Source organism: Chlorocebus sabaeus, chromosome 24, assembly GCF_047675955.1.
Source record: "Chlorocebus sabaeus isolate Y175 chromosome 24, mChlSab1.0.hap1, whole genome shotgun sequence".
In the NCBI taxonomy this organism is placed as follows: Eukaryota; Metazoa; Chordata; class Mammalia; order Primates; family Cercopithecidae; genus Chlorocebus; species Chlorocebus sabaeus.
Genome location: NC_132927.1, coordinates 31,308,604 through 31,324,161, shown reverse-complemented (window position 1 = coordinate 31,324,161; position 15,558 = coordinate 31,308,604). Strand labels below are relative to the sequence as shown.

The window sequence follows — 15,558 nt, the reverse complement described above, 5'->3', positions numbered from 1 at the left end:
AGAATTGCTTGAACCCGGGAGGTGGAGGTTGCAGTGAGCAGAGACCACGCCATTGCACTCCAGCCTGGGTGACAGAGTGAGACTCCATCTCAGAAAAAAAAAAAAAAAAAAAAAAAAAAATTAATATTGGAGCCAGGCAGTGGTGCATGCCTGTAGTCCCAGCTACTTGGGAGGCCAAGGTGGGAGGATGGCTTGAGCCGCAGAGTTTAAGACTAGCCTTGCAACATAGCAAGACTTGTAAAGATCTCTAAAATAATAATATTATTTTAGAAATATATAATAATAAAGATATAATAAAAATCTCTAAAATAATAATAATAATAATGAGACCGGATACGGTGGCTCACATCTGTAATCCCAGCACTTTGGGAGGCCAAGACGGGCGGATCATGAGGTCAGGAGATGGAGACCATCCTGGCTGGCACGGTGAAACCCCATGTCTACTAAAAATACAAAAAATTAGCGGGGCGAGGTGGCGGGCACCTGTAGTCCCAGCTATTCGGGAGGCTGAGGCAGGAGAATGGCGTGAACCCGGGAGGCAGAGCTTGCAGTGAGCCGAGATCGTGCCACTGCACTCCAGCCTGGGTAACAGAGTGAGACTCTGTCTCAAAATAATAATAATACTAATAATAATAATAATAATACACTTTATTTTAAAAAGTAATATTGGTACAATATTATTATTTAAACTACAGACTTTATTCAGATTTTCGTTGTCATTTCTCTAGTCTCCTGCAATCTGACAATTCCTTAGTCTTTCTGTGTTTTTCATGACTTTGATGCCTTAATTTTTTTTTAAATTTTTAAACATTTAAAAAATAGAGACAGGATCTTTCCCTGTCACTCTGGTTGGAGTGGAGTGGTGCAATCATAGCTCATTGCAGCCTTGAACTCCTGGGCTTAAGTGATCCTCCTGCCTTAGCCTCCTGAATAGCTGTGACTACAGGAGTGTGCTGCCATGCCTGGCTAATTTTTTTCTTATTTTTTGTAGAGATGGGATATTGCAGTGTTACACAGGCTGGTCTCAGAATCCTAGGCTCAAGTGATCCTCCTGCCTTGCTCTACCAAAGTGCTGGGATTACAGGTGTGAGCCACTGTGCCTGGCCTGATGCTTTCTAAGGGTACTTGTTTAGGTATTTTGTATCCCTCGATTTGTCTGATGATTAGGCTGCAGTTATGGATTTTTGGGAAGAATACCGCAGGGGTGATGTGCCCTTCTCATGGTGTCCTATCAGGAGCTACCTGATGTCAGTATGTCCTGTTACTGGCAAAGTTAACCTTGATCACTTGGTTAAGGTAGCCTCTGCCAGGTTTCTCCACTAAGTTACTATTTTTCCTTTTCTGTACTCTGTTAAGGCAAATTATTGCTTTTTAAATTTTGATGTACCTCCATGTGCATGAGAGATACATAGCTTTGCAACTCCCTCAATCTTAATTGTAATAATAATAGTAATAACAATAACTAGCACTTGGTCCGCCTGCATAGTTCTAAACACATGTGCCCATTTAATCCTCATGACACCCTGTGAAGTAGGCACTTTAGGCTCATTTTATAGCTGAGAAGATTGAGGTAAGTGATGGAGTCAGATCTTTTTTTTTTTTTGAGATGGAGTCTTGCTCTCCCTTGCCCAGGCTCACTGCAGCCTCCGCATCCTGGGTTCAAGCAATTCTCCTGTCTCAGCCCCCCAAGTAGCTGGGACTACAGGCATGCACCACCATGCCCGGCTTATTTTTGTATTTTCAGTAGAGACAGGGTTTCACCATGTTGGCCAGGCTGGTCTTGAACACCTGACCTCAGGTGATCCACCTGCTTCTGCCTCCCAGAGTGCTGGGATTACAGGCGTGAGCCACCGTGCCCAGCCTGGAGCTAGATCTTCACTTCGCCTGAGTTGAGGGGCTGACTTTAACATGGGCCATATGGTTGTCGTCAGAGCTTAGGATGGGGACGCTCTCATTCTTTGCCAGAGAAAACAAATGCTTCCTATATTTAATGATTCTCTCTTGTTTTTACTTTAAGACATTTTTTTTGGCTTGTTTTTCCTTCCAGGAATATTCTTGTGTGACTAAAGATTTTAGTAAGCTATATGTGGCAATAATACCATATTAAAATCTTGGGGAGAAATCCAAGAAACTTTTGGAAACATTAAGGATCTATTTTTGATCTTCTTTTCAGAAATATGACTGAAGGTGGGGCAGAATATTCAGAATAGAAAAGTGCTGTGGTAGAAGAAACACTCAGTGAGTGACACTGAGCCTTTTTCTCCTGGGATGTTATCAGCCACTTCTACCAGGGGTGTCTGTGTTTGTCTGTGTGTGTCTAACCCTGCCATGTTCGCCTTTCCTTTTTTTTTTTTTTTTTTTTTTTTTTTCTTTTGAGACGGAGTCTAGCTCTGTCTCCCAGGCTGGAGTGCAGTGGTGCAATCTTGGCTCACGGCAAGCTCAGCCTCCCGGGTTCACACCATTCTCCTGCCTCAGCCTCTTGAGTAGCTGGGACTACAGGCACCCGCCACCATGCCCAGCTAATTTTTTTGTATTTTTAGTAGAGAAGGGTTTCACTGTGTTAGCCAGGATGGTCTTGATCTGCTGACCTCGTGATCCGGCCACCTTGGCCTCCCAAAGTGCTGGGATAACAGGTATGAGCCACCGCGCCCAGCCCCATGTTCACCTTTCTTGACCACACTAATGACTTTTTTACGACACAGTCAAATGTATCTCTGAATAGCTTGACTCAGGGTGATAACTGTGGTTTACATGATGACTTGGTCTCTGTGAGCCCCCTATTCTAGTAGCAGTGGAACCACTGAAGGTCAGGCAGTGTGGGTGGACATTTGTCCATCTTCCTGTGACTCACTCAGCCACCTGCCTTTCCGAGGGGAAAGAGCTGTAGGGGCAAAGCTCTAATACATCCCTTCCCTTCTCTTTCTAATTCTATGTATATTGCATATCCCCCAAATCCTTGAAATTACACAGCTAGGTGTCTTGTTATATCTAGTCTGCCAAACTGTCTAGGTATCAGTACATTTTTTTTTCTATGTATATATTTATTTTCCAAAAATGAAATCCTACTGTATTTCTTTGTAGCTTCTTTTCTCATTGACAATATAGCTGAAGAAGTTTCCATGTCATATGGCAGGTATCTACACTGTTGTTTGGGTACCTGCCTATTATCAATAGCTTGGCTATATTATGATTGGCGGGGATTGTGGCTTGTTTATCTCTATCCCTCTTCAGCATCCGGGACAGGATGTTCTTGCAGTCACAGAATGTTAGGAAGCTCAGAGCTCTCTCAGGCATCATCTAATTAATCTTTTCTCTTGCACATAGCATAGTTGAGGCTAAGTCAGTGCACTTTTTAAAAATAAAGCTTTTTTAAAAAAAATGTCTATTGTATGTCTGGCTAGAAGTGCCAGGGTCCACAGCTTAAACAAGACACTGCTCATCTTCCAAAGCCTACCCAGAGAGGCATATACACACAAACTGTAGGATTTATTTCCTTAGGAAGGCGACTGTTTAGAATAAGTCTGATGCTGGCCTACGATATATAGAACACTTTACAAATGTAGAAAATTACTTGGGGAATCGATAATAGAGGTCAAGTTTACAGGTGTCTGGGTCTGGCCTCAGAAGTCAGAAGGCTAAGGATTAGTCTTTTTCTCAGATAAGTTTTTCTACATACTGATTATAGACAAAATATAAAGTAGAAGAAAATGTAAGGAAGAAAGTGAAAGTGGCCCATTTCTACTGCCAGAAATAGCCACTGTTTTATTTTGGTATAATTTTTCCTTTCCTCCCTCCCTTCTCCCTCCTCTTCCATACTGCAAATATGTTCATAATCCTGCATTTTTCATGTAACACTGTATCAAGGATTTTTAAATGTCACTTAAAGGAAAAGACTTTCCTACTTTGATAAGGAAAAATATCTAGCTTTAATTTGTATTCCCTTAATATTTTAGGGAAGATTAACATTTGTTTATGTTGATTGTCTATTCATGTTTATCCATAGTAGCTTTTCTATTCTACCTTTCCATAAAATTGGAAATGTTACTAAAGCAAGCCTCTGATTGCAGATGTCCTAAACGATGCTATATTTGATGAAGATCATGATGAGATGGTGATTGTGAAGGACATAGACATGTTTTCCATGTGTGAGCATCACTTGGTTCCATTTGTTGGAAAGGTAAGGTACTCTTTGTTGTTTCCCAGCAATTTAAAACATAATGAAAGTTTTTCAATCAGAATAATTATATTTAAAAATTTTAGCTGCCAATTCCTGATATCCCAGGTATTTACAATTATACATATGTGATTATTCTTTATTAACCTGACTAACAACTTGAAACTTAAAAAACAAAAGCAAAGTAGCAGAAGACCCTCAGGGCAAGACTTTCATGTTAAATACCGTTGACATAGGTTAAAATAATGAGGTTAAAGTAGCATCTCTTTTTTTTTTTTTTTTGTAGCTACTACAGGTTCTGAAAACCTTTACCCTTTTATTTATTTATTGTTCGCATCCCAATCTAGAGATGCCCTTTACTTTAACTTGAATAATGTTTGATCCAAGATATTTATGTATGTATGGCATGTCATGAGCAATGATAATTGCAGAATTTCTTGTGACAGAGGTTATGGTATTTGTGGATTTGTTTCTATCCCTTCTATTTTAGGAAAGGTGAGTCTAATGCATTAGATTCCTCAGCACCTCTGAATTTCTTTAGTCAGAAATGTTTAGTCCTAGTCTTATGAAACTTTAGATCTAATCTAGTTTACAGGAAATCCAGAGGCTGAATGGAACAAATCCAGAAGATGGGACACTCTGCTGAACAGCTGGCCTATTCTCTTTTCAATAGAGAATGTTATGGGTGGGAGCATTATTTTAGAACAAAAGAGACTTAGGAGGTATAACCAAATGCAATGTAAATACAAATGTGTGACTCTCCATTGGATTCCTGTTTAAACAAACCAAAAGTAAAACATTTGAGACAATTGGAGGAATTTAAATCTGAGTTAGTTATTAGATGTTGTCTAGGAATGACTATTTAATATACCTTTGAGAACATGTGGTTTAGAACAAAGAATTGTCCCATTCCCCCAACCCCCATCATAATTTTATTTAATTTTGACTCTTTATTAATAATCTTTAAACAGAAGACTTACAAGAAGTAGTGTTATGAATACTTATATACCCATCAACTAAAGTTAAAGTGTTAACATTTGCTTCATTTTTTCTTTATTAAAGTATTGTATCTTTCTACTTTTTTATGGAAATAAAATATAGACAGAAAATGCACAAAACTTAAGGGTGTTCCTTACCACTTCAGAGATCAAGAACTAGAATAGGCTGGCACAGTGGTTCATGCCTGTAATCCCAGCACTTTGGAAGGCCAAGGTAGATGGATTGCTTGAACCCGGGAGTTCAAGACCAGCCTGGGCAACATGGCAAAACCCCATCTCTACCAAAATAAAAATAAAAGACCCCTGGGCATGGTGGTGCATGCCTGTACTGCCACCTACTCGGGAGGCTGAGGTGGGAGGATGGCTTGAGCCCAAGAGGCAGAGGTTGCAGTGAGCCTAGATTGTGCCACTATATCCCAGCCTGGGCAACAGAGCCAGACTGCCAGACCCTGTCAAAAAAACAAAAAAGCAAACAAACAACAACAACAACAAAAACCCACAACTAGCATCCTGGAAGCTCACCTCATTTCTCTTCTGTTAATTCCTAATCCATCCTTTGTGCCAGTTTATCAATTTATAACCCTATCGTATCAATTTATAACCCTATCAATTTATAACCCTATGGATTAGTTTTCTTGTTTTTCAACTATATATGAGTGGAAATATTCTACGATATGTACTCTTTGTGTCTGGCCTCTCTTGTTCTACATTGTCAGATTGATTGAGGTCATTGCCTGTCATTGTAGTTTATTTTCATTTTTATATCTTATTCCATTGTACAAACATACCACAATTTATTCTGCTCTTGGTGGACATTTGTATTGTTGCCTCTTTTTTTTTGTTTTTTGTTTTTGTTTTTGCTATTACAAACAATACGGCTATCAATACTTTTTTGGTGTACATATGCATGCAATTTTTTTTTTTTTTTGAGACGGAGTCTTGCTCTGTTGCCCAGGCTAGAGTGCAGTGGCATGATCTCGGCTTGCTGCAAGCTCCACCTCCTGGGTTCATGCCATTCTCTCACCTCAGCCTCCTGAATAGCTGGGACTACAGGTGCCCGCCACCACACCCGGCTAATTTTGTTTTTGTATTTTTAGTAGAGATGGGATTTCACTGTGTTGGCCAGGATGGTCTCGATCTCCCGACCTCGTGATCTGCCTGCCTCGGCCTCCCAAAGTGCTGGGATTACAGGCGTGAGCCACTGCGCCCGGCATATGCATGCATTTCTATTAGAAATGTACCTCGGAGTGGAATTGCAGGATCATAGGGTATACCCACGTTCAACTTACTAGATGCTGACCTATAGTTTTCCAAAGTGGTTGTACCAGTTTGCACTCTCAACAGTATGTGAGATTTCTAGTTGTTTCATATCCTTGCCAACACTTGGTACTTTTTCTTAAGTTTAGTATGCTGTTATGTGTTTAGTAGTATTACTCTTTTTTTGAAAAAAAAACTTTTATGGAAAATTTCAAATATGTAATAAGACTAACATAACAAAGTTTCATGTTCCCATCAAGTAGCTTCAACAGTTACCAGTACAGGAACAATCTTGTTCAATATAGGTCCACACTGAACTATTTTGAAGCAAATTTCAGATTATTTCTTCTAGCATTTGTCTCTAGAAGATAAGAAAAAAAATTTATTTTTCTTTTTGAGACAGCCTTGCTCTGTTGCCCAGGCTGGAGTGCAGTGGCAAAATCTGAGCTCATTGCAACCTGCATCCCCTGGGTTCAAATGATTCTCGTGCCTCAGCCTCCGGAGTAGCTAGGATTACAGGTGCGTACCACCACGCCCAGCTAGTTTTTTGTATTTTTAGTAGAGATTGGGTTTCACCATGTTGGCCAGGCTGGTCTTAAACTCCTGACCTCAAATGATCTGCCCACCTTGGCTTCCCAAATTGCTGGGATTACAGATGTGAGCCACTACACCCAGCCTAGAAGATTAAAGATAAAAAATTATTTTTAGGAACATAACCCCAGTTTGATTACCATATCCAGTAAGTTAGCAATAACTCCTTCAGTATATTAAATAATATAAAGTATGTTACAGAGAGCATAACTCTTTATCACTACTTATTAATATGCATCTCTAAAATACTCACCCATACTAGCCATTAATATGCCTCTCTAAAATATTTTCCTTTTTTTTTTTTTTTGAGACAGAGTTTCGCTATTGTCGCCCAGGCTAGAGTGCAGTGGTGCGATCTTGGCTCACTGCAACCTTCGCCTCCCAGTGATTCTCCTGCCTCATCCTCCCGAGTAGCTGGGATTACAGGTGCGCACCACCATGCCTGGTTAATTTTTGTATTTTTAGTAAAAATGAGGTTTCACCATACTGGCCAGGCTGGTCTCGAACTCAGGTGATCCACGTGCCTCGGCCTCCCAAAGTGCTGGGATTACAGGCGTGAGCCACCGTGCCCGGCCCTAAAATATTTTCTTACTTATTCACAGTAGCACTATCACAAAATTAACAATAATTCTTAAATAGTATCTAATAACTAACTCATATTTACATTTCTCCAGTTGTCTCAAAAGTTTACTCTTGGTTTGTTTAAAAAGGAATCCAACGGAAAGTCACACATTTGTATTTACATTGCATTTGGTTATACCTCTTAAGTCTCTTTTGTTCTAAAATAGTGCTCCTGGCCGGGTGCGGTGGCTCAAGCCTGTAATCCCAGCACTTTGGGAGGCTGAGACGGGCGGATCATGAGGTCAGGAGATCGAGACCATCCTGGCTAACATGGTGAAACCCCATCTCTACTAAAAAATACAAAAAACTAGCCAGGTGAGGTGGTGGGCTCCTGTAGTGCCAGCTACTGGGGAGGCTGAGGCAGGAGAATGGCGTGAACCTGGGAGGCGGAGCTTGCAGTGAGCTGAGATCCGGCCACTGCACTCCAGCCTGGGCAACAGAGCGAGACTCCGTCTCAAAAAAAAAAAAAAAAAAAAAAAACCAAAAATAGTCCTCTCACCCATAACATTCTCTATTGAAAAGAGAATAGGCCAGCTGTTCAGCAGTGTTCCCACCTTCCGGATTTGTTTCCTTCAGCCTCTGGATTTCCTATAAACTAGATTAGATTTAAAGTTTCATAAGACTAGGGCTAAACATTTCTGATAAAAGTAGTTCATAAGGGCCGGGAACGGTGGCTTATGTCAGTAATCTCAGCACTTTGGGAGGCCAAGGCAGGTGGTGGATCACTTTGAGCTCAGGAGTTCGAGACCAGCCTAGGCAACATAGTGAAACCCTGTCTCTACCAAAAAAGAAACAAAACAAAAAACCAAAAACCAAAAAACAAACCAAACAAACAAAAAAACAAGCAAAAAGTAGCTAGCATGGTGGCATGCAACTGTGGTCTCAGCTACTCAGGAGGGTGAGGTTGGAGAATTACTTGAACCCAGGAGGTCAAGGCTGCAGTGAGCCGAGATCACACCACTGCACTCCAGCCTGGCAAGAGAGTGAAACCCTGTCTCAAAGAAAAAAAAAAAAAGAAAGAAAGAAAAGTAGTACTTCATAAGGGTGCTGAAGACTTCATATTATGTCACATCAGGGCCAAGTGAGGTGGCTCATGCCTGTAATCCCAGTGACTTGGGAAGTCAAGGTGGGAGGATAGCTTCAGGTCAATAGTTCAAGACCAGCATGGGCAACGTAGTGAGACTCTGTCTCTACCACAAAATAATTTTTTTTTTTTTTTAATTAACTGGGCGTGGTGGTGCATACCTGTAGTCCTAGCTACTTTTTGGGAGTCTGAGGCAGGAAGATTGCTTGAGCTCAGGAGTTTGAGGTTACAGTGAGCTATGATCATGCCACTGTACCCCAACCTGGGTGACAGAACAAGACCTTGTCTCTAAAAAGAAAAGAAGAGAAAACAATCAGAAAACCCAGATACATCACATCAGGAGCCATACCGTATCTGGTAATCCTGCAATTAATAATGAAGGAATCTTTGAAAGGGAATCTATTGGTGAGCAAATTAGACACAGAAAGCCTATGGCTTGTTCAAGAAGATAGAGATAGTTAGTGGCTTGTCTGCAGCCAGATCTAAGGCACTGATTCTGTACTCAGCCTGCCACCATTTTATCCTGCTGCTTTCTGCTACTACTTCCTCATTGTTTGTGTTTTTGCTACCTTTGTTTAAAAAATATATTATTTAGTGATTTTTTTTTTTTTCAAGATAGTTTTGCTCTTGTTGCCCAGGCTGGAGTACAATGGTACGATCTTGGCTCACTGCAACCCTTGCCCTCCGGGTTCAGGCAATTCTCCTGCTTCAGCCTCCCGAATAACTGGGATTACAGGCACCCACCACCATACCTGACTAATTTTTGTATTTTTAGTAGAGGTGGGGGTCTCACCATGTTGGCCAGGCTGGTCTTGAACTCCTGACCTCAGGCAATTCACCTGCCTTGGCCTCCCAAAGTGTTGGGATTACAGGCGTGAGCCACCACTCCTGGCCTATTTAGTGATTTTGTGAAATGGACATTTAGATGACCTAGGATCTTAAGACCAAAAATAGTATAAACAATAAACAAATTCTATGTCTGCATAGAAATGTAAAAATTTCAGACGGCATAGAAGATGTTGGTTCATGGGAAAGTTTTAACTCTCTAAGTTTTCTTTGAAATACTCAATGTTTAGGTGCTATTTTACTTTTTTCCTTCTGCCAACCAGGAAGGCAGTGAGGTGGACTTCTCAAACTCCTAAAGCATAGTACTAATGGATGGGGAAAAAATCACTAAGTACTCCTAGATCAGTTATGTAAATAGTAAGTGAACAATGAAACTGTTGGCAAACCATGATGCTGTTGAGTCTCTAATTTTATATTTGTTAATTAATTGCCTACAAGTGACCATTTACTCTATTAGTCTTTTCAGGAAAGTAATGTTTTTCGTACGTAGTATTTGGCTCAAAAAGAGGTAACTTTTATATTTGATATTAATTGGTGCCCTTTAAGATGACAGAAATGGCCTGGCTGTATACCGGGTTCTATAAAACTTGGTTCTTAGGGTACAGGTTCTTGCCAAGCCATGGTGGTAGCAGTGCCCTTTTTCTCCAGTTAAGAAGATGGGGCCAGGCGTGGTGGCTCACGCCTATAATCCCAACACTTTGGGAGTCCGAGGTGGGCGGATCAGGAGGTCAGGAGATGGAAACCATCCTGGCTAACACGGTGAAATCCCCCCTCTACTAAAAATACAAAAAATTAGCTGGGCGTGGTGGCGGGCGCCTGTAGTCCCAGCTACTCCGGAGACTGAGGCAGGAGAATGGCGTGAACCTGGGAGGCGGAGCTTGCAGTGAGCCGAGATTGGGCCACTGTACTCCAGCCTGGGCAACAGAGTGAGACTCCATCTCTAAAAAAAAAGGAGGATGGTGCTCTCTAGCAGCTTAGAAACCAGGAAGCCAAGCACAAAAGGGCATGGAGACCTTCTGTGCTAACAGGGCTTTGCGGTGGGATCTTAAGACTGCTGTGATGTGTGGAATGGCAATACTTATGCTTACAGTTTTTGCCATTTAAAGGAGGCTTTCCTGTATACATTTTAATGTTGCTGTGAGATCATTTGCCTTGTCTTGAGAATGTTTCTCCTCCATAAAGAAACTTTCAGATTTGTGTCAAGAGTTCAACTTCACAGGTAAGTGTCAGGGCTGTGCAGCTGACTCTTGAATAACATGAATTTGAACTGCATGGGTCCACTTAGACATGGCTTTTGTTTCAACCAAACAGTGATCAAAAATTGTACAGTATTTGCAGGATACAAAACCTGTATTGGTGGAGAGACAACTTTTCATATATGCAGGTTCTGCAGGGCCAACTGAGGGACTTGAGTATGTAGGATTTGGATATACACAGTGGTCCTGGAAGCAATCTCCTGTGTTTATCGACGGACAACTGTACTTCAAGTTTGTTATTTGATTAATAGACTCATACTTACACATTTTTCTTTTACTGCATTTATGTAATTTTAAAAATACGTATATAAATGTTTCATTTTCTAAGTCTTGACAGTTCCAGATGTTTTCAAGGTAATATATTGTTGTGATAAATTACATATAAGTATGCTATATTCTTTTTGTATTTCCTTATTCTGTCACAAAGAAGGCACTGTATTTTTACTCAGCTCATGATTTCTGTCTCTTCTCTGAAGGTCCATATTGGTTATCTTCCTAACAAGCAAGTCCTTGGCCTCAGCAAACTTGCAAGGTAAGTGTGACTGTGCAATGAATAAGAATACAGGTTTATAGGAGCTGCCCTCGTCTGCTGAGAATCTATCTCATCAGGCTTTCTCTCTTTACCTGTATGGATCTAACTTGGAAGTCACATTGCAACTTAAAGTTTATAGTTGCAGAGGCACAGACTCGGAGGACCTGAAACACAGATGCACCTTCCTTCTTGTCCCCTATTGCCTGCTCCCTCTTCCACTTCCCACCCTTTCTTCCACAGATACATACATCCTGGAAGTCTCAGTTCACCTCTTTCTCTGCAGAGCCTTCTCTGACTGGAGAGGTCCTGAACTTACCTTCAGTCCAGCACCAACCTTTAAGGGGGGTTTAGCTAACAGTGAGGGGTTGGGGGAGAAGCTGGTCAGGGGTCTAGCTGCAGTGCCCTGCTGTCAGACTTGTTGTCAGGCTTGAGGACTCTTCTATCCTTGTCAAGGGGAGTGCTCAACTTCTTCCCTTTCATACAACACTGCTTTCAGACTTGTAATGAAACTTCCCTGTAGGATCCCCAGCCTCAACCCTGCCTTGCTCTGCACTGGATGCCTCCAGCCATATGTCAGGGGTCCTGCAGGCCAGTCCGTTCACATCTAGGTTCTTTGTTTCTGCAGACACAAGACTGCCTGCCTTGGCTTTGCGCAGTTTTGTTCTGATACAGTGTTCACTCTCCCGGCTCTCATTTCTCTCTTTCCCGCTGCAGTCTTTTCTGTTCCTTATCCTGTGGGTTCATGCCTTAAAAAATTCCCTTACTGCCTTTTTTATTTGGGTTTTAGGAGAGGTGATGTACATACACATTCATCTGTGTTTAACTGGAAGTCAACATGGGGGTTTGTGTTCAGATATCTTGGTAGGCCCCAGCCACCAATATTTTATTGCCCTTAAATATCCTTGTTACTTCTTTGTATAAAGTTACTGAATTTTGGGTGATGGAGGAAATACTGGGAGGTGTGTCTGTGTGGAGAGAGAGAGAGAGAAAGTTAAAAATAAGCTGAAGGGTGGGGTAAAGTGTTCCTACTCTTTTTTCCAAAAACAATCAAGCTAAGTTTGAATAACTTGAGGTTATAGTGACCATATCATAATCGAAATAAATGAGTGTCAGGTGGGTGCCATCTTTCACGCCTGTAATCCCGGCACTTTGGGAGGCCGAGGCGGGCAGATCACTTGAGGTCAGGAGTTTGAGACCAGCCTCACCAACATAGTGAAACCCCATCTCTACTAAAAATACAAAAATTAGCTGGGCGTGGTGGTGCACACATGTAATCCCAGCTACTTGGGAGGCTGAGACAGGAGAATTGCTTGAACCTGGGAGGCGGAGGTTGCTGTGAGCCGAGATTGCGCCACTGCACTCCAGCCTGGGCGATGGAGTGAGACCCTATCTCAGAAAAATAAAAATAAAAGAAGAGGAATAAATGAGTCTCTGTGACCAGCTGACTGTGCTGTGGCTCTGATGTGTTCCTGTTTCTTTACGCAGGCCCTGGGATTTAACAGTTGTGAAATGGTGGTCCTGATATTTCTCAATTCTGTGCTGGAATCTGTAAAAACTACCCCAGCAATCTGACACGTACCCTCTACAGTTGTTCCTTTTACTTTGTTTTCATTTTCACTTTCTCATTCATTTCCTTTGGGGATCAATAAGAAAGTGGGTAGAAGAGACAAATTTAACTTCCTCAGTTTCTGACCTCATTCTTGCTCAGCTATTTTGCTTATTAGACAGGGCTGCTTGGCACCATGAAAGGATATTATATCATAGCTGTAATTGCTTCACTGGAATAAGGCTCTTAGCACAAATCCAGAAACATTCTGGCTGCTTGCATGTAATCCGTCCCTGGTGGCAGTGCTGAAAAGTTGCTGAGAAAAAGTGTATTGGTAGTGATTGGGAGTAATTAGTCTTACTGTACTTTTTATTAACGACTCCCTTCCCAGTAACTTACTCTCAACTAATAATGTATTAAGCCAATTTCATGTCAACTGTGAGTAAAAGTATCTTAACTAAAATCGGTTATTCTTACCATTTTATAAATACAGTCTAAGTGAAATCAGCATGCTTACTGTGCAAACATAGCTGTAGGCCCAGTACCCTGGGGCCCGCCCTCCCTGTCAGCAAGATTGCCAACCTTTATACCTTGCCCATAGAGAAATTCCGGCACTGCTGATGCCTATAACAGACTGTCCATATGTGAAAGGTGTAATGGATAGTTTCATAGTGTAAAAAAGCTTGGCAGATCACATTAGGCCTTGGTCTTGATGTAACAGCCTTCTCTGAAAAACCACCTGTTGATCATGATTAACACTTTATGGGAAACAGACTCAAGAGTGATTCAGTGAGATCATACAATAAATGGCAACCTGGTGGTAGAAGTGGGAGGAAAAGATCTCAAATAATTAAGCTTTTATGAAGCAATACAAAGGAGTTGATTATTAGCATGGGAATTTGTCCTTAGACTAATAGGATTAAAATTTAAGAGTAAAATGGAACACTAAGCCAAGGAACCAAGTGTATGTTGCTTTCAGATATTTTGCAAAAAATTTGAAAAAAGAGTCTATTAAACAGAAAAGAAGATTAAGATTTTATCCAACTGCTTATTCTTTTTAAGAAGCAAGAAGTAAGAATATTTAGGGAACGAAGAGGAATAAAAGCTGAATGTCTTAGCAAAACTTCACTGCTCATTTTAATCTTGTATGTGAAGTTTGTTATATGCTTGCCTTTAAATGAATGACCTTTCAGTGCCAGTGAAGTCAAATATCAAACAGTAAAGCCTTAAGTAACAAGAAAATGCCAGAAGTGAGTTGATCTGGCTCAACTCTAGTACAATTCTAGAATAAACTTAGTTTGAATAGAACTTTCTTTTGTTGCTGAAGTCATTGAACATGTATTCATTTTCTTCCCTTAGAAATAACTGAGCCTTGGCTGGGCGAGGTGGCTCATGCCCGTAATCCCAGCACTTTGGGAGGCCGAGGTGGGCGGATCACTTGAGGTCAAGAGTTTGAGACCAGCCTGGCCAACACGGTGAAACCCTGTCTCTACTAAAAATACCAAAATTAGCAGGGCATGGTATCATGCGCCTGTAATCCCAGCTACTTGGGAGGCTTGAGACGGGAGAATCGCTTGAGCCTGGGAGGTGGAGGTTGCAGTGAGCCGAGATTTTACCACTGCACTCCAGTCTCGTGACAGAGCAAGACTCTGTGTCACCAAAAGTAAATGAATGAATGAATGAATGAATGAATGAATGAATGTACGAAATCTTGAATTTAGAGTTGTAGTACCTCCGGTAGCCATGGCTGACCTGTTGGTGGGCACTGTGCCAGCTACTGTGGAGGCAAAAGAAGCAGGACATGGCAGCCACCCTCAAGAAGAGTGCACAGGGCAAGACTGCAGGTGCCGTGGAAATGCCTACTGTAGCTCCAGGTTCAGAGGAGCCACGATGGCTGTGGCCTGGCAGGTGAATAGACCTAGAGGTGGAGGGATGAGCAGAATTCTAAATAGGGGAGAAGTTTCTCTAGGTATAGTTAATGCATGAGCAAAGACCAGTCAGAGGGTAGGAGCGAGGCCTGTTCCAGTGGATGGGAACCAGATTGACTGATGGAAGTAAGAGGTAGACAAGGGGAAAAGGTGAGGTGGGAGGGAGCAGTCTTTTTTTTTTTTTTTTTTTTGATTATAAAAACAACATAGCATTTAAATACAAATGAGTGAATAAAGTAAAACCTTTTTTTACCTATTTTCATTCCCCAGAGTTAGAACTAGAGACTTCTTTCACTATCCTTCTGGAAAAAATTTATGCAAACACATACATAAGATCATATCTTATATTCTGTACTACAACTTGTTTTTTTAAATTTAATTTTTTTTTTGAGATGGAGTCTCTGTTGGCTAGGCTCGAGTGAAGTGGTGTGACTTCCCTGCAACCTCTGCCTCCTGAGTTCAAGTGAGTCTCCTGCCTCAGCCTCCCCAGTAGCTAGGATTACTGACGTGCACCACCATGCCTGGCTAATTTTTGTATTTTCAGTAGAGACAGTGTTTTGCCCTGTTGGCCAGGCTGGCCTCGAACTCCTGGCCTCAAGTGATCAGCCCACCTCGGCCTCCCAAAGTGCTGAGATTACAGGCATGAATCACTGCACCAAGCCAGGTTTTTTTTTTTTTTTTTTTTTTTTTTAGAGACAGGGTTTTTTTCTGTTGCCCAGGCTGGA

At 41.5% G+C, this 15,558-nt stretch overlaps 1 protein-coding gene and 1 pseudogene across 1 annotated transcript in view; one reads left to right on the top strand and one right to left on the bottom strand.

The window, feature by feature from the left end:
- The window catches only part of GCH1 (GTP cyclohydrolase 1), a 51,278-nt gene that overhangs the window by 25,523 nt on the left and 10,197 nt on the right, over positions 1-15,558 (top strand). Inside the window, exons 2-3 of the mRNA XM_037984003.2 lie at positions 4,068-4,177; positions 11,304-11,359. Of these exons, the coding sequence (XP_037839931.1) occupies positions 4,068-4,177; positions 11,304-11,359 (166 nt within the window). The remainder of the gene's footprint in view (positions 1-4,067; positions 4,178-11,303; positions 11,360-15,558) is intronic.
- On the bottom strand, positions 11,732-11,846 carry LOC119619187 (U6atac minor spliceosomal RNA; annotated as a pseudogene).